Here is a 19,534-nt window from a genome sequence, read left to right on the forward strand (position 1 = left end):
GTATGTATGAAGTCTGTGTGCTTAACACACAAGCACACACACACACACACACACACACACACACACACACACACACACACTGTATATATGCGTCTAACACCTACCGTAACTGTAAGTGTGTTGTATTTGAAGGTTCACATGGAAATCCTTCGTGTGCTCGGCTCTCTGCTGGTTGCTCGCTGCTCAGTGGCTGCTAACAACCCAAAGATCCTGCCGCTCACGCTTGCTACCTGCCGACAGCACCTGCCACACACCTGCTCCCAGCGGCCACCGTCACACGCTGCAGCTACGCTGCTACATCACCAGCATAAAAAACAAAACAAAAAACACTTAGATTGTGTCAAAGAAAAAAGATCCAATTAAATCAGACGTGTCAAAATCACTGGTGATGAAAGTGAAATTTAATACCGGACTCTGCTCGGAGCGAGTAGGTGCGGGCGCCGGGCGGAAATGGAGATGATGCGACTGTATTCTTGTATTGCGCGTCATGTTTTATTCGGGAGGGAGAAGGAAAACGGTCAACCGAGCCAGCGAAATTCATCTGAGATTATATGAAAAAGTATGAATGAATTTCTCCTTGGTGTTGGCCTTGACGGTGGAGAGCCAAGACTTTGGAGGAGGCTGTGAGTATGTGTGTGTGTGTGGGAGAGAGAGAGAGAGAGAGAGAGAGAGAGAGAGAGAGAGAGAGAGAGAGAGAGAGAGAGAGAGAGAGAGAGAGAGAGAGAGAGAGAGAGAGAGAGAGAGAGAGAGAGAGAGAGAGAGAGAGAGAGAGAGAGAGAGAGAGAGAGAGAGAGAGAGAGGTTGGAGGTTGATTACAGATTTCCATTTCTATTTCTGGGACAAAGAAATGGAGGCTTGATGGGCTGGGACATCTATTTAGATCCATTTCATTCTGCCATAATCAGGCTTTAGCATGGCCTAATACTCTGGATTAGAAAAGGTTCAAAGGGCAAACATCCAGATCCCCCCCAGTATTATTCCAGTCTGCCAACCTCACTCTGGGTGTGTTTTTGTCCGTGTGTGTGTGTGTGGTGTGTGTGTGTGTGCCTGGCTCATAGGGGGGTGGTTAATCTCTGGAATCGGGCCCATAAACCTCGTTCATGGGTGAAATATTTTCTGCAAATGGCCACTCCTTTCCCTTCTCCTGACTTCCACTCGCTTCTGTTAATGTAAACAGAAAGCAGAGATAGGAATATCCGGCCTATTAGAAAATACCTTTTTCTGCCGCGACGCTCCATTTGATACACACGCGCGAGGCTGAGGCGACGGAGTTTAGCTCTTTATTTCGCCTCAAATGGATAAAATGCTGCCTTGTGTGTGTGTGTGTGTGTGTGTGTGTGTGTGTGTGTGTCTTGCGGTCTTTATTTCCTCCCTCAGTGATCAGACAGTGTTTTTCAGTTGTTGTTGTCTTTTTTAGTGTGTGTGTGTGTGTGTGTGTGTGTGTGTGTGTGTGTGTGTGTGTGTGTGTGTGTGTGTGTGTGTGTGTGTGTGTGTGTGTCTGTGTGTGTTAGTAGACATTATTACAGGGTGGTTATTGCGTCAAGCATTGCTCCCGAGCACCATTCATCCAGGTGGAAGTCTGAACAAAGTGGGTGGAGCTGGGGGGGGAGGAGGGGGTGGGGGCCGGGGGCGGCGCAGCGGCACTGTGAGAGGTAGCCAATGAATGTCACCTCTCATCCACTTTCTCATTAAACAACCTGCTCTCTGTCTGTCACATGGGCTATCTCTATCCTCCCCTCTATCGGCGCTACGGGCAAAAGTGTGTGTGCGCGCGTGCACACACACACACACACACACACACATTCATACATACATACATAGTGGCTGTTCTGTATAAAAGTTAACCCCCCCCCCGCAGCACCACCACTCCCCCAGGCGATCGGGGGGGAATAATAATAAGCAGCAGATGATTCATGATGGAGATGTGGAATGTATTCAGCCGGACCACCTGAGTGACCTCATTTAGCAGACCTGAGAATAACTATAGACCTGCTGCACCCCCCCACCCCCACCCCACACGCATGCGTGCACACACGCACACGCGCACACACGCGCACACCTCCGTCGGGCTCGTCTTGTCTTCACCACCCCCATCTCTCTCTCTCTCCTCCTCACTCCCTCGCTCCCCGGAGCCCAGAGGGGGGTAGAGTGGTTGGTCCAGTCCACCCCTAAAGACATGATCGTCCTTGTACGCCCGTGTGTGTGTGTGTGTGTGTTTTGTGTGTGTGGGGGTGGGAGGTAGTGTGTCTGGATCTGATTTGTGCGTCCATCAGCGAGGATGTGAATCCGTGTTGCTCTGAGCAGAAGCGGTGTGACGTTATGTGCGCTGTGTGTATCTGTGTATGCGCGTCTTTGCGGTATATTGGAACAGGAGCCTTTGTTCCAGGCCAAATCTCTCGCTCTCTTCGCTCTCTCTCGGTTGATACATTCTTTGCCGTACATATTTCCCAACATCAACATTTGGCACCTGGTTCCTCTTATGACTTCAGCAGCTGGAGATCTTTTGTTCTCCTACGCCCAGTCACTCCATGGCTGACGATCCGCACTCACGACGGGGGCCCTTAAACTGCACACAAAAAAAAACTAGCTGAAAAACAATGTGAATAGCAGAAGCATTCCTCCATGCGATCGTCAAGTCTTAGCAGTGTTGCGGAGCGTCGGCCATGTTGAACACGGCGTTCCGCTGAATCATTAGACGTGACGGCAGAGGCCTTTGTTCCTGGTGCCACGTTTTTGCTTTATCCCCTCCTGTGTGTGTGTGTGTGTGTGTGGGTGTGTGTGTGTGTGTGTGTGTGTGTGTGTGTGTTTGTGTGTGTGTTTTTTTCCATATCCATCTAGACACACAGGAGGAGGACCTAATTCCCCTTTCCAAAACATGACATGACCGTCAGCCCCTTAATATCTGGAAATCCAGATTTGGATTAACGTCAGTATGGAGGGAGGTAAAAGCGCGGCGAGAGAAAAAATATTGAAACAGCGCGAGAGAGAGAGAGAGAGATGGAGAGAAAGAGAGCAAGAGGCTTTCAGATTAAAAAAAAAAAAAAAAAAAAAACTGGCGCGGCGTCCCGGTCGGGGCTTTAGAAACGTAGCTTCGGACTGAACTCTGGCACGACACACATAAGCACACGTTGTGTACCGGAAGCAGGTGAAAGGTCGGGGCGATCAAGCCTCGTTTACAGCCTCGCTGTCTTCTCGCCTGCCGCTCCCCCGGGCTGGCGAGGCTGTAACGCGTAGGAGACGTGGTGGCAATTGGACGCGCTCAATCGGATCGGGAATTTGCCAAACGGCACCGTAGGGCCCCGGAATATTTGACATTTGTAATGGTTTGAATACAAACAGCGCATAAAGTCATCATCTGTCTATAAATCCCCCATCTCTCTCTCTCTCCCTCTCTCTCTCTCTCGCTCTCCCATGCTCTCTCTCTCTCTCTCTCTCTCTCTCTCCCTCCCTCTCTCTCTCCCCCCCCGTTCTCGATCCGTCTCTTCCTCTTCCGCACTCGCTCACCTTAAGTGGCGCCTTAAAGGAGCAACTTATCATACCACATCGGTAATGCCGAGGCCTGCTCAGTCAGCCTAAAGGAATGGTTAATTTAGACGACAGAAGCGAGTTAACAGCGAGAAGATTTGCTCTCCCCGTGCGGATATAAAATTCCGAGCATGACGCTCGCTTGCTCTTCGCCAGATTATTCGAGCGGCTTTGAGCCCCCCCCCCCCCCCCCCCCACCCGTCCTCAAAGAGCTCATTTTTGTATAACCTTGCCCCCCCCCTTTTTTGTACCAAAGTGGAGAAATGGGCTGGAAAAATGGCAGGAGGGGCCCGTGAGTGGCGTTCGGGGCGACTGGGGCCGTTCGGGGCGGAGGGACGGCCGGCGGCTCGGTCCGGTCCAGTCTGGTCCGGTCCAGTCGGGGCGGGGGGTGTCTCCACCGCGGTGCCTCCGAACGCTCCCGCCACATCATCAGAGGGATCATGGCAAATATTATCCCCCCATTATCACAATATTACAGTTGGTTATTACCATAGCCCTGCTACCATAACAAAACAGCCCTTTGTGGAGTTTGTAATACAATACTATTTTGATTTGAGAGTTTAACAAATAATATAACGAGGGTCAGTGGTTTTGTTTCCTCTCCTCCACCCCTCCAGTCCGGGAGTGCGGAGCTGAACTAATGTCCCTCAGCGCCGCAAAATGTCAACATTAATTACACCCCGGAATGCCAAGCCATCGGTCAACCGGACAAGCTCCGCGGAGACTTTTGTTTCAGAGACTTTTTCCGCACTTTTTCTTTTTTTCCAGCTGGTATCAACCTGATTGCGATATTAGACCGTTATGCCGGTGTCCAATCCTTTTTTCGAAGGAAAAAAAACGTTCATCTATGGCCACCGGAAGCCAGCGCGTTTGGGCGACGCACCTTTTCTCTGTGGTATTTGGGGAAAAAAAAAAAAAAAAAAAAAAAAAAAGGCCCCCGTCCCGCCCTCTGGCTGGAGTCCGTCTCTCTTTGTGTCATCATTAGATAAGCACCCTCTCCGAGCCCATCCCGTCATAATGAATGTACCATCTGAAGCAATCACCCGGGGAGACGGTCATTGAGTTAAGAGGGAAGGAGAGGGAGGGAGGGGGAGGAAGCAGAGCCAGATAGCGTAGATATAACAAAAAAAGAAAAAAATGAAGTGAGCGAAAAAGAGGGGGAGCTCTAGACGTGGATAATGGGAGGAAGAGAAACAAAAGGGAAGGGAAGGGAGTGTGTTGGAAAGGCAGACTAAGCGGAGATGGAGATCATTTGGGGAATTCCGAAATTAGAGCTGCCATCACATCGTGTGCTGGCTAACAGGCAAATGCAGCCAGGCGTGTGTTCGCACACACACACGCGCGCACACGCACACAGAAAGAAACCCTAGCACACGCACGCGCCCGCCCACGCGTATATATAAATGCACATAGCTCTGTGTGCTCAGTTGCTTGGAGTTAAGGTCACAGTCACATTCATCACCCCTAGGTCATTATTCGGACCCTTAAAATAGACGACCAATTGTGTCACGGTGTCTGCCAGCCCCGCTGTGACGGTGAATAAACAACCCGCGTCTCTGCCGCTCGCTCGAGTCACAGCAGAATGTGCAGAATGCTCCCTTGCGCACACACACACACACACACACACACACACACACACACACACACACACACGCACACACAAATACATATGCATAAATGCATAAATGGGAAAACCAAAATGAATGCATACACACACACACTCACACACTCAAGCAGGCAAGCATTTAGCTCTCAGCTCTACCAGCGAGTAATGACACATGTGGCTCAGAGGGAATAAGCTGCTCCAGGACTTGGCAAGCAGCTGGAACTCTCCCTGGCATGTCTCACTGCTAAAATATGCGCACGCACGCACACGCAAACACACACACACACACACACACACACACACACACACACATACATGCACACACACAGGTCTGGCCATGTTCTGCTCTCCACCTCTCCCTTCCACGTCCCTCAGCAGTCTCTAATGTTGTTCCATTCATTTGACTCAACTTTATTGTGTTAATGAGAGATACTGTCCGGGGGAGGGTGGGAAGGTTCGTGGGGGTGGGGATGGGGGGTGGGGGGAGTGTGGGTGGAGTCGGAGTGGGGCTGGGTGGTGCCTGATTGAGGGTTGAGGATGCCTAATCACTGGAACAGCTAATCAGTGCTTGTCGTAAATATTGATTAGTCCTCTGTGCAATGGACGTGCTCATTAACCAATGTGTCATGGTCTCTTCTCCTCCCTCTCCTTCACTCTTTCCCTCCCACGCGCCACCCTCCACCCCCCTCCTCCTCCTTCTCCTGTCCTTGCACCCCCGTCCCCCCCACCCCCACCCGCCTCCAGCTACATCCAACGGCACCGTGGAGGGCCTGGAGAACCGGGAGGGAGGCGTGTGCAAGAGCCGAGCCATGAAAGTCATCATGAAAGTCGGACAAGGTAAGCGGGCGCTCACCTTGCATGTGGAACGCTGCCTCAAAGCCACGTTTCACTTTGCTCTCACATTTAGATTTTTTTTTCCTTTCACCCAGCCCCCTCCCCATTTCACTTTGTGTCTTCGTCGGTGACTTTGCTCGCTTGTAACCTGCGGCAACGTCGGACCCGGGAGGTTGTGTTAAAGATGTTTGGTTGAGGTGTGGGAGGTGTGCGGCGCACGTTCAAGCGATTGTTTGAATCCCCCTCCCGTTCAATTCAATACATAAATATAGCTGCAGGCAGCAACGCACAGGGTCCAGTTTAGTTGTGTGAGGTGCTTTTTTAGTTTTCAATTTTTCCGCAATGCCGTGAACAGACCGTTTCCGGACTGCGATACGACGTCCGTACGGCGCTGCAATGGCGATCCACTTCGCCACCCAGGGTGACGGGGCTGGGTTTGGGTTACACCGAGGAAGACTTGTCTTGATGAGGGGTGCTCCCAGTCCGCTGTGAGGTCGGGGCCAGAGGGACGCTTTTTAATTTATTTTTTATTTTTTCAAGTTCATTTAATGTTTGAAATAAATTGTTCTTAAATAAAGACATGTTTACTTTAGATTAAGTATCAAATTTTTCATGTGTTCCACCACTGAACGCGGACTTAGGTCTGGACCGGTCACCGTGCACCGAACGTTCCTCTTGTGTCGTTTAGTTTGGATGTTCCTCCAGAACCGTGTTTTAACAATTTAAATCGTTCAGGGATCATGCAGTGCATGAACAGAAAGGGTCGGTTCCTCCGAAGGTTCTGAGAACCTCCTGTGGTGCAAATACGCCTTCTGTGACCGATTATAGTTTTCGGTGGTTTTGTAAAAGACAGCACGAGTTACAGTTTTCTGAGTTTCCTTTAAACGCAACATCGGCTCAAGTTGCCTGTCTACGTGTCTGTAAGTGGCTTGGTGCCAATTAGTCCTGAGGGACTGGGTTTGGACTTATATAACTTTGGTTGGTAATATAAAAAATGCTGAGAAGATTAAATAAAAAAATCCCGGCAATAACAATAGGGATCCTAAATCGACAAAGGAATAGATAAATAAATAAATAGATACATACATCAACAGGTAAAAAATTTAAGATAAATAGACAAATAAATAAATAGACAAATAGAAAAATTAAAACATAAGAAAATAGACATCAATAGATAAATCAATAAATAAATGTTGTTGTATAGCCTAATTCTGTTGTATAAACAATTTTGTTATCCACATTTAATGACCAAATAATTACCAAATTAAATATTTACAAGTCATTTCCAAGATGTAATTCAATCTCATTCAAAAATAGGAAATGTTGATGTGAGACACTAGATAAAAAAAATATTTTGTTGGTCATAATTATAATCCCCGTAGCTTACTTGCTTTTGGGAGTAAATTAGGGTTTGCAGGAGCAGTTCCTCATGGTTCTAAAGAGCAGCTTGTGTTGCTGCTCTGATTATATGGTAAGTGAAATTCCAGACTAAATACCAGTGTATACACTTTGTAAAACAGTATCTGCAGCTTTTGGCAAAAAAAAAAAATCTAAATATCAAAACAATCCATTCCAAGTTGAAAAAGGCCTTTTGACACAGAATTCAAGGGCAATTTTGTATTGTAAATACAAACAAAATAATCTTCTATGAATTTTATATTTGCTGTATTAAGCCAAATAAAAATATTGCTATTATTATTATTATTATTATCATTATTGTTTTACTTTTATTATTATTTTATTTTATTTTTTGATGGGGGGGATACCACAATCATTATGGTACAAAGAAACTTTAATTCTTGTGAATTTAGAGGCTAAAATGTATTTAAACTGTATATATCTATTTGATATTTTTTCCCTGGAGTAACATCCTGAATGTCCTCATTCAGAATCATGAAAGCAAATGTAGTTTTTTGTGAGAGGCATAACATGTCATACCCTCAAAAATCTATTTAGACTCAACTGATTTAATTGCTTTTCAGACTTTCTTTGTGACCTCCAAATACCATTTAATATTGACTGGATATATCAAGTTAGGTGTCGATATGCTTTTTCTTTCAGTCTTGAAGTGCGTGTCACATCCAGTATTCCAAACATGGACCCTCTCTTTATTGGAATGAATTTCTCATGAAATTAGATGTTTTCACCCAACTCGCGTGAGCAAAGCGCCCCCCCCCCCCCAAATAAAACGGAAGAGGGTGGGGCTTCAGAACGAGACATGAAGCTTCTTCATTTCACCTCCTGATTACCCGAAATGTCTCACGTGTAATCGAAAGTGAACACACCCCGTTCCTATAATCTGTCCGAGGAGGAATGCGTGTTTAGCGGAATGCCGACGTACAGTGTAAGTGCAGGGTTAGGTAAGGCATCTAAAAATCACTGGGGGTAAACAAACCGCCTTTGTTTGGATATCCTTGAACACAACATTTGGTTCGCATCACGTACTTCACTTTCTAGACGTTGTTTTTGTCCACTATGAGGACGTCCATATCCTGATTTTGACAGCGTACAGTACACAGATGTGTTACACTCTAAACATTTCATCTCTCGCAGTGTGGTTGTTCTGACCAAAACAGACACTGAAACAACATTTCGGGGGAACATCTGCCTGCCATAATGCTCCGCTTCCAGCTTTCCTGCTCTATCTGTCACAACTAAAGGAAAAAGAGGAATCCAAAGAGGCAGAAATATGCAGATGTCTCTGTGTGTGTGTGTGTGTGTGTGTGTGTGTGTGTGTGTGTGTGTGTGTGTGTGTGTGTGTGTGTGTGTGTGTGTGTGCGTGTGCGTGTGCATGTGACGTGTGTGTGTGTTTGTTCAGTTCCTGTGTATATGAGGGGAATGTTGGCAAATGCGTTGACAGCAGTGTCTCCCGATGCTCAGGGGAGAAAGGAGAATCTTACAGGCTGCTGGAGCCACAACCAGACCCAGTGAATAGACCGAAAGAAAAAAACGAATCTTGTGCGTTACCGTCTAAACCCTTCTGAGCAGATCAAGGCCGGCCACGCGTTATCCGTTTATCTAGGTCAATTTATCTCAATGACAACAATTTCTGGGGATTGTAAAGCCGTCGCCCGATGAGAAACCCAGGCACGGACACGGGGACCGGGACGGAGCCCGGGCTCTCACGAGCGAGCGAGTGAGCGAGCGCCGCCGTCATTGAGTGTTTTCTCCCGTAGTCGAAAGTGGTGGAAAAGCAACTGTCTCGTAAATTCTTATATATATATATATATATATATATATATATATATATATATATTTTTTTTTACTCCCAACGGAGTATTGCCTACGGCTGTTCCTAAATTTCAGCAGGGCCTGCGCTCATTTCTCAAAACAGTCTGCGAGCTATCTGTCACTCAGAATCAGCGTGCCCTACAAACCTTGTTAGAAAAAAAGATGCTTTTGGCCAGCTGCTCCTACTTCCACCGCTCCTTGGGCTGTGTGGATGCTGTGTGTTTAATATATAGACCACACTCACCACTCACAGATTTTTATTTATTTATTTTTTTGCCGGAAAAATACCCGTGAGCAAGGTTAGAATGATTTTTGTTTCCCTCGCTCTCTCTCTCTCGCTCCCGCTCCGTCTCGACCCGCTCCCCCTCAAGAAGTATCGTAATATGATTAGACTGCTTTTCGCTTTTTCCTCGGAGCCGCACGGGTCACTGCGCCTCACGTAGCGTGATGGAAGAAAGAAATATCTATATATATATATGTAAATGAAAAAAATATATATTTATTTTGGAAGGAGATGTAAAGTCCCCGTCCCCGTCCCCCCCCCCCCAGCAGGCCGGCCCCCCCTCGCTGGCACTTTCCCCAGATGCTATCGTGTCTGAGGCACACTTCCTGAGGCTCAGCAGCTGAATGCCAGGACATTCCCCGGCCAAATCTCCGGGATCTTCCCATTCGTCCACTCACTCTTGCGAAATCGCTAAATCACCCCAGTGTGCGGGGCAAATGTGGCGCGCTCGTTCTTTTTAATTTAACATTTGCATTTATCCCGGGGGGGTGGGGGGCGCGGCGGGTGGCGAGGGCGAAGCGTGAGGCATTTCTTTACACGCCGAGAGAGAGAGAGAGAGAGAGAGAGAGAGAGCGTATTTCATCCGATCCCCGCGCCACGCAGCCCTCCGCTCGCCGGGACCACGCCGTCTTGACACTGTGTTCATTAAAAATATGTTGACTCACTGCTCCCTTCTCCACCACCCCCACCACCACCACCTCCCTTCCTCGCCCTTCTCCTCCCCGTCACTCACTCTCTGTGTCCCTCTCACCCTCCCTCTCTCTCTCTCTCTCTCTCTCTCTCTCTCTCTCTCTCTCTCTCTCTCTCTCCCCTCCTTCTGGTGGTTTGGCAGTTCTGAGATAGCTGCTGTCTGCATAGCTAAGGGAAATGTCAGCAGTACGCGCCGGAGACAGAAAAAAGAAAAAAGGAAAAAGAAATGGGTCAGAACATTAGAACGCTCGCTGCACATGCTCCGTCGCCGGGTTCCAGGCAGGCAGTGAATCAGATCGCGTCGTGTCCTCTCATATCCGTGAATGTTCCCACTGCTCACCCCTGTCTTCCCTCATCTATTATTGACACTGCACAACAGCCGAAAGGCGAGCCCCCCGTCCCCCCCCTCCCGTCCCCTCAACACCACCGCCGTCGCCATGGAGCCCCGCGGTGGACTGGACATCGCGGGGGGAGACAGTCGCTCCCCGTCAACATGTGGTTCATATTTGGCAAAGGCGAAAATAACGACAACAACTAAAAAAACCACCGCAAGTAACAAAAAAATAAAAAATAAAAGACGAATTGTGTCCGATTCTTTTGTTCTCCTTCCTTTCCTCTCTCTCTCTCTCTCTCTCTCTCTCTCTCTCTCTCTCTCTCTCGCTCTCTCTCGCTCTCTCTCTCCATCGTTGCCGTCGTCTATTTTGTCTCTTTCATTTCTGCCAGCCTCCTCCTCTGTCATTTTCCTCCGCAAAGAGCTTCAGCCAAACCCAGAGTGGAAATAGACATCGGACGGACTGCCGGGGCCTTTTGGCTCACGCACACGCGCGCACACACACACACGCACACACGCGCACACACACACGCGCACGCGCACGCACACACACGCACATCAACCAAACACTCACACACACACACACACACACACACACACACAAACACACACACCCTTTTTCAGTCTTTTTTACATAACTGCTGCACCCCCTTGGGAAGCCCTTGGGGCAGATGCAGATAAGGGCAGAAAGAGGAGAATTATCTGGTAGTATAGTGCGGAGTCATCGGGCTGGATTTCGGCGAGTTTATAACCCCCCCACCCCCCACCCCCACCCCCCCGTCTGCCGGCCCTGCCCTCATAAAGAATAAAGACGAAGACGCGGACGCGGACCCCACCAGTGTTTACCCTCGCAGGGGCTTCAAAGTGCTGCGTGCTGACATGGCAACAGACAGACTGATAAACTGTCTTTTCTCCATTTAGCCCAATGCTGTTGCCCTACAGCCGCTGCAGCCCCTCCCTCCCCTCCCCAACTCATCTCCTCTCCTTCCTGTCGTCCTATTCTCCCCTCACCTCCCCAAAAGTGTGCTTCTTTCAGGCTGAGTCAAAGCCGGAGTGATAAATAAGACATATTATGGCCTTTTAACGTGATGAATAATGTAAAACAATAAAAAGTTAATATATAACTACTTTACCCCCATTCTGCCACGCCTAAGTGTATTGTAAGTGTATGCGCCGCGCGGTGTGTGTGTGTGTGTGTGTGTGTGTGTGTGTGTGTGTGTGTGTGTGTGTGTGTGTATATACATTTCCCTAAGTGTGCGCGTGCGCCCCGTGCTCTTGCAAACGTGTCGCTGTGGGAAGTGCCTGTCTGAGTGTTTGCTAAAGGAGTCACTGATAGAGATGTGCGCTCACGGAACAGGGATTCTGTGGTCTGTTCCCCGGACGTTTGCGAGCTCGCCTCGCCTCCCCCCCCCGGTGCGATCCTCGCACAGCCTTTGAAACGATGTATAAATGATACGACGGTCCATGTCGGAGGGGGATGTTACGGACGCGCGGGTACGCGACACACCGGGAGTTGAGTTTTCAGTTCCGTTTTTTTTTTTTGTTTTTTTTCCCGGTTTCCCGCAGATCCCAACGCCGTGGCGCCAGATCCCGTGGTCCCGGAGACGTCGGTGGACAATCAAGTACCAGAGTCCAGTCCCGTCCCGCCGGACCAGGGCCGGATTGGCCCCGTGATCCCCGGAAATACTGGTGAGTTCCTGTTGACACTGTGGGTCAACCACCAAACACCAACAAATAGAGGCCGTCTCCTTGAGCAGCCTCGGCGGGGCTGCCCCCCCCCCCCACCCCCCTTACGGAAATCATCCAGTTTAAAGCAAACAATTATAGGAATACAAATATTTTGGTAAAATCGAAATATTTTAAATCATTTTTTCTCCTCCTGAGACAATGAATATTCACAGCCTCCAGGCTTCCCTTAATAATTATTCAGGCTCTTCCTTGAAATACAAAATAAATATAGTACTTTGGCTCCTGCTCACTGTTCACCTCCTTTGTTCCCGAGGCTGACTCATGCCGTAGGCATCCCTTTGTTTTCAAGGGGGGCGGGGGTCAGCATGCCAAACTAGGTGGAGAACCACAGTTTGATAAGACAATGCTGTGTAACTCAACTAAAACAGTATGAAAACCCCTCAAAGAACGCACAGCTCCACATCAAACTGTGCACACGAGCCGAGCTGCACCAGGAGACACACACTCTTTATAATCCGTCTCTCTTTATCTTCATTAGGATTTCAGATTAATGGAGATTTAAAAGCGTCGATTATTGAAGCAGTCATTTGAGCCTCCTCGGGATTGTCCTCTCTTGTCTTGCGCTCTTCATTTTTTTTTCTCCTTCCATTTCCTTGAGGGTCCACGCGGTGTATTCCCATTAGTCTCTGCCTATACCTCCTCCAGCCTGTATAGCCCAAGAAACTCTGCCAAGTCGTGTCGCTTCCTCCTGTCCCAAAGCGATAAGCCTTCCCCACTTAATAATTGCTTATTCAACATTAGTTGGCCTATAAAAAGATAATATGGAGAGGAGACATTACTTTTCCCCTCCCTTTTCAGGCTCTTACCTGTCTGCCGTCGTTAGATCAGTTACTATGCAGAGTCAGGAAGGGGAGGTTGGAATGAAGGACGCGTCACTGCAGTATGAGAGCTGATATTTCAGGAATGAGATTTTTTGACAGCGACGCTTCAGTGCTCTGCTCGGGAATGTACACCCCCCCCCCCACCCCCACCACAAACACACACACACACACACACACACACACACACACACACAGACACACACACACACAAACACACACACACACAAACACACACCCCTCCGCCTCTGATTTCACGATAAGGGAGAGATCGGCAGCTTTCAGTGATGTCATTACTTATGATAAGGCGCAGTATCCCTTTTCAGCAAATGGTTAAGTGCAGAGTGGTCAGTCAAGTGGAGAGACACACAGTCATTAGTGGGGATGGAAGTCACGGAAGGTATGTGTGTGTGTGTGTGTGTGTGTGTGTGTGTGTGTGTGTGTGTGTGTGTGTGTGTGTGTGTGTGTGTGTGTGTGTGTGTGTGTGTGTGTGTGTGTGTGTGTGTCTGCGCGCGTGCGTGCGTGCGTGTGTCTGCGCGCGTGCGTGCGTGCGTGTGTGTAAATCGAGGGAGGGGGTCATGGACAGTAATGGGGGAGGGAGGGAGGGCAGCTTTGGCAGCAGCTGCATGGCTACATGAAAAACATATTTGGTTGTGCTCGGATTTCAGACACAGGAGGAACCAGTCTCTCTCTCGTTCTGTAAACGCCCCCCACCCCAACCCCCCGAACCTCAGACAAAAGCATAAAACAAAATCAGATGTTCATAAATGCGCCCCCTCTCCCCTTCCCTTCCCTTCCCCTCGTATCTCTCTTCCCATATATCCCCTTGCTTTGTATTAATGTGTCTGAGTCATGCTACACAACATTCCTTGTTTTTTTGGCTCGGCCGTATCTCAGTCGGGATCTGGGGTTCCGCTGAGTGACAACTACAGATTTCATTAGGGCTCCATTCTGATTAAGATAATTAGATTAGATTACATCAATGGGCCTGCCAGTCATGCAGAGCAGACAACAAACGGAGATGTGATCACAGCTGGTTTAAGCATTACACATCTAGATATACAGAACCACTGTGCTGTATAGGGTCTTATCCCGCTGATGAGCCGACAAGCCTCGGTAGCGCTGACTCCCTTTCTGCTCTCCCTATCCAGGTCACATCAATCAGGACCAGTCGGGCTCCGGCGCCACTTCCGACGGGATCCTGGGCTCCAAGGTGGCCGTGTTCTCCGCCATCGGGGCCGGCTGCATCATCTTCCTCCTGCTCATCCTCCTGCTCGTCATCCTCCTCATCAAGATGCGCAAGCGCGCGCGGAAAAACACCCACGCCCACGGCCAGCCCCGGCCCTCGGCGCTGTCACTCAGCACGCTGTCCAACCCCAAGATGCCCGGAGGCACGGCGGGCACGGAGCCCAGTGACATCATCATTCCGCTGCGGACAGAGAACAACTACTGCCCTCACTACGAGAAGGTGAGCGGGGACTACGGCCACCCCGTCTACATCGTCCAGGAGATGCCTCCCCAGAGCCCCGCCAACATCTACTACAAAGTCTGACGCTCTCCGCAAGCAGCCCGGGCTTAACAGAGTCAAGATGGTGGAGGAGGAGGAGGAGGGGGGCGCTTGATTTATGTTCCGGCGGGGTGCCGAACATTTTCTTCCTTTGCATTTGAGGGACTTGGTGTTTCTTCAAGCCCATGTTGTTTCTACCACCTGCTGCGCAAATCTGGAGAGAACACACACTAACCAGTTACCGGCGGAGCAGGGAACTGACTGAGAGAGACACTCTGTTTGATTGGATGTCTGAACCCCACAACCCCCGTGCCCACCTCCCACTGTCCCCGTGCCCCTTGCGGTTCAATGGAGGCGGGTGGGGGGTTGCCGGCGAACAGATGGAACTCTAGTTTTCCTGGTTTGCTGTCCCTCTTCGTGGGCAGGATATTGCTTTGTTTAGTTCCCTCAAGTGCAGTCTGTGTTACACCCAATTAAACACATCATCCCAGCACACTAGCCAGGAACAGGCAGACACAGGCCCAAAACCCCGCTCAGCCTGTGTATGTGTGTGTGTGTGTGTGTGTGTGTGTGTGTGTGTGTGTGTGTGTGTGTGTGCGTGTGTGCGTGTGGGCATGGCCGTGTGTGTGCGTGGACGTGTGTACATGTGTGTAGTATGTATTTGTACGTGTTGGTGTGCTAGTCGGGGCTTTGTGCTGGGCCAGGAGACTCTCCAGATAGCTCAGGTATCAGACACAAAATGTGTGTTCATGTGTGTGGTCCCCCTCCCGTCGCACCTCTGATGTTTGCCTTACTTAATATTTTTGATGGAGGACTTCCTCGAAAAAAAACCCTGATTCAGTTCACAAAGCAGTTGTATTTTGTTAGATTTTCCTACAAGTGCACAATGTATAGAGATGAATACAGTAGTTCTCACTTATCACTCCGATTTCTTTCCACCCATGTCATTATCACACGTCATGTCACCTGTAAAACACCCTGACCTGGACTACTGATAGTGTGTGTTTGTGTGTATGTGCGTGTTTGTGTGTGTGGGGGCGTGTGGGGGTGTGTGGGTATTTGTACGTGCAGAATTGTGTTTTCTGGGAATACATCACTTTACCACTGGTCTGATAAGGTCTTAATCATTACCCTAGAATTTATGACTCCCTGCCAGTGTGTATTGTAGGGTGTGTCCTAGGTAGCAGTGTGTGTGTGTGCGTGTGTGCGTGTGTGTGTGTGTGTGTGTGTGTGTGTGTGTTTGTGTGTGTGTGTGTGTGTGTGTCTGTGTGTCTGTGTGTCTGTGCGTGTGCGTGCGTTCGGTGGAAAAGAGGAAGAGGTACGGACATGTTCAGGCCAGTCCTGTATCTGGGCAGGACGCTAATGGCTGAGATGAGGAACACTGAGTTACTGTAGCAAGACAGGCCGACATGCCTGAGATCTGCCCCGAACAGAACTCGCACAGTGCTCCACTTGGCACTGACTGAAGGTTTTATTGTGTCTGCCGAGCTTAAGGGCGGATGCTTTCGAGAACAGCAGGCAAGTTGAGATTTTGCCGTAGCCCCTGGCGATGGTGGCGGCGGCGGCGGCGGCGGTGCCGAGGGCCGCGGCGTTAAAGGGGAGGAAACGGTTTGACGCTGGGAGGGCGTAGGTAGGCTGGTCCTCCCTGATTGGATGGCCTACATAGGTAGGATGCCCTATATAGGTTGGACGCTTCACTGCGAGCAAATTTAAGCTACAGTATTGTCAGATGCCAGTTGGCTGCCATCTGCGGATGACTCAGTGGAGGGAGCAGTCGGCGGCTGTGCCAGCATGTGACTAATCTAGGTGCCATCTTCCCTTTCTTTTTTTTTTTTGCCCACTCTCGACCGGCCAGGGGAGATGAGTTTGGGAGAAAGTGTTCCTGTCACTTGGCTCCGACCTGGGAGAGAGACAGAGAGGAGGTTGTGGGGCCGAGGCTCTGGGTGTGGGTGCGGGTGCGGGGGGCGGGGCTCTGCGGTTCTGGTTTAGGAGTCGTTCATTTTTCCATTTTATCCTGCCAGTCGCGTCTAGAATCCGAATGCCGCGCACAATATTCCACAGTCAAGGTGTTCACCCGCCAGGTCCGCTATCAGACAGCCCAGAACGGCGGCAGCACCCAGGCTGGATTGAGCGCGGTTAGGTGTGTTTTTCTGTCTGTGCACGGGTCACGCGCACACCCGCTTTCGAGGGGGTGGCATTTAAGAATATGCGTGCCTCTATATAATCGTGCACATGCAGGTTATAAGTTAGTGTGTGTGTATGTGTGTGTGAGTGCGTGCGTGTGTGTGTGTGTGTGTGTGTTTGTTTGGACATGTTTGTGCACACGTTGTGCTTATATGTGCCGTTTGCTGTCTGTGCTGGAACTCATCTTAGCAGCTGAAGGTACACCGAGCAGTGCGGCTGCCAAAATACTGAACAGCATAGTCCCAGTTAATGATGTGTGAGGAGAGAAGGGGGCAGATAAGGGATATACCTCTGCACACACACACATATGCAAACTCTTAGAGTGATGGCTCTGGGTTTATCTCCAGTCAAATGAGTGGAGTGGCAGTTAATGTTTATTCACCTACGCAGGCACCTATCATCTGCTGAGCTGAATGCCAGACCCCGCTCCCTGCAACATAGAGAAGAACCCAAATGGCTGCCGCCTGTGGTTTTAACCCCCAGAGTTAACCGCCAAAGCAGCTGCCCCCAAACCCCCCACCAACCCCCACCCGCCGCTGCCGTTTCTCGCGGTCGTGCGCTTCAACTTTGCGGCAGTCGCCGGCCCTCCTGCGAAACTCATCTGAAGTGATATATTTGTGTTTGGGAATCGACGTGCACCCCGCAATCCTACACCAGCCAAGGGAGTCATTACCTATCACCACAAAACCCATTTCTCATTCCCATTCATTATAGCGTACCATTTAATGTTATTCAAATTTGGCAACAAAAACGAAATATATTCACAAAGAGATAAAACAGAGAAATGTAAATATATGGATAGAGCCCGATTTTAAGATGTAATTTCACCTGTACACTGCTCTTATGAAAAAAAAATTAAAGATTAGATTTTTGTAATGTTGTTTGTAAATAGCTGTCTTTTTAAAGTGTGTTTTGTATGACTCCTTGCATTTTTGTCTCTGTTTGCAACATGTTTAACTTTTCATTTTTCCTTTCGGAGTAAAATTGAATATCGCAATGGACACACAATGAAGCTGTCGTTTTGTTGGGGTTTTTTTTTTTGTTTTTTTTGTCTTTTTTGCAGCGTCTGGTATTGTACAACTTGAGAGAGAGAGAGAAGAAGAAGAAGAAGAAAAAAGTCTTTGTTTCCACATGTGTTTGGGAAAAACAAAAAAAAAATACAAAAAAAAAAACAACTTGGTTTCAGAGTTTTTGCATTTTCAGTGTCCAACAGGATAATTGTCGTTCGGAACGTTGTGTTGGTGAGCGGAGCGTTTGAAATGGATACAGGTCGTTGAAACGTTCCCTTTTCGCTGCAGGGGACGGCACTTAACTCTGCACAGAAAGACTGTGTTATTCCACTGCCTCTGACTTACCTTCCCCTTCCACTCCATTATGAGATGTAACAAAAGCATTCGGTCCAGCAAGATTAATCTCTCCTCAGTTATAATAGGTCTATCGGCCGAGACAGAGAGGGAGAGAGAGGGAGAGGGAGAGAGAGAGAGAGAGAGAGAGAGAGAGAGAGAGAGAGAGAGAGAGAGAGAGAGAGAGAGAGAGAGAGAGAGGGTGGCGGGGGGGTGGGGGGAGAAGGAGAGCACACACGAGTGTGACCGTGTAGCACTCACCAATAAATCATCCGGTTTACACCACTCATTATCTCCCAGGCGGTCCTTTGTTTTAGAGTTGCTCTCTCCTTCACTTTCTCTCCCTCCCTCCCCCCTTTCCCCTTTGTCATCCCTCTCTTCCTTATTTAGCACAAGGGTGTCGGCATCACTGTGTACGTTGATTTCTGCTATTGTTCCAAGCCACAGTATTATTTCTTTCATTGTGCATGTGTACGCGAAAAAAAACAAACCTGTTGAATTTGTTTCCTTGTGTTTGAATCATAATTGTCGTTTTTTATTTTATTTCCTTTTTTTTTTTTTTTTTGACATTCACTTTTCCTTTTTCTTTTTTTTTTTTTTTTTTTTTTTCCTCGCCCGCTTCTCAGCGTAACCTATTGGCACCAGCTAAAATGGAAGTAACTTCCATCAGTTTGGAAACTACCGCTTATTGATAAATAAATTTTTTTCCCATGGAACCTTCGTTCACGTGCCTTTTTTTTTTTTTTTTTTTTTTTTTTTTTCCTTTGGAGCAAAGCTAAAAAAAAAGAAATTGAGTTTAAACGGGCTTGTCCTCTGAACCGGTTCCTGTTGCACCTTGCTTCCCTGCCACTGAGCAATCTGGGGTTGGCGGCGGCGGCAAAAAAAAGCGTGAGGCTTCCCCACAGCCAAGCCTTCCCGCCGCAGCCTCCGCAACCTCTCCTCGGGGGGTCACTGCTACACAGATGGGTCTGTTCTGATACATTAGTCAGATTGAAATCACAGGCAGGCTTCATAAATTCATATTCGGGAAGGACGGACACGCCTTTTTGCATAGTGACTAATATCCATATCAGCCCTCTCTGCCCCGGTGTCCTCCGAAATTACATTTATTCATACATGATTAAATCTGATTGGTTGCACTTGGCGTTTGCGCCGCGTTTGTCTGAAATTACAGTCTGCATTTATCCGGCTGCGGAATAAACCCTGAGCGCTCGGGCGAAGGCAGCGATGGCATGAAATGTTATTAAGGCGATTGGGAGCATTTTCCCCGCCGACAAACACGTCAAATGTTTGTGGGCGGCGGCCTTTGTGCGGCTTGACGGCCGACGCCGAGGAGGAGGGACGTGGATGGGGAGCGAAGGCAACAAGAGTGATGGCAGGATAAAGGAAGAAAAGTCACGGCGAGGAGAAATACAATGCGCCTGTGGCTTCAC

The 19,534-nt window shown here is 48.8% G+C and overlaps 1 protein-coding gene across 1 annotated transcript in view; it reads left to right on the top strand.

The window, feature by feature from the left end:
• efnb1 (ephrin-B1) overlaps positions 1-18,806 on the top strand; it is a 61,204-nt gene extending 42,398 nt beyond the window's left edge. The window contains exons 3-5 of the mRNA XM_080008756.1: positions 5,876-5,968; positions 12,067-12,189; positions 14,219-18,806. Coding sequence (XP_079864882.1) covers positions 5,876-5,968; positions 12,067-12,189; positions 14,219-14,619 — 617 coding nt within the window. The 3' untranslated portion in view covers positions 14,620-18,806. The remainder of the gene's footprint in view (positions 1-5,875; positions 5,969-12,066; positions 12,190-14,218) is intronic.
• The last annotated feature ends 728 nt before the right edge of the window (positions 18,807-19,534 follow it).

The sequence above is a fragment of the Zeus faber genome (assembly GCF_960531495.2).
Source record: "Zeus faber genome assembly, chromosome: 10".
In the NCBI taxonomy this organism is placed as follows: Eukaryota; Metazoa; Chordata; class Actinopteri; order Zeiformes; family Zeidae; genus Zeus; species Zeus faber.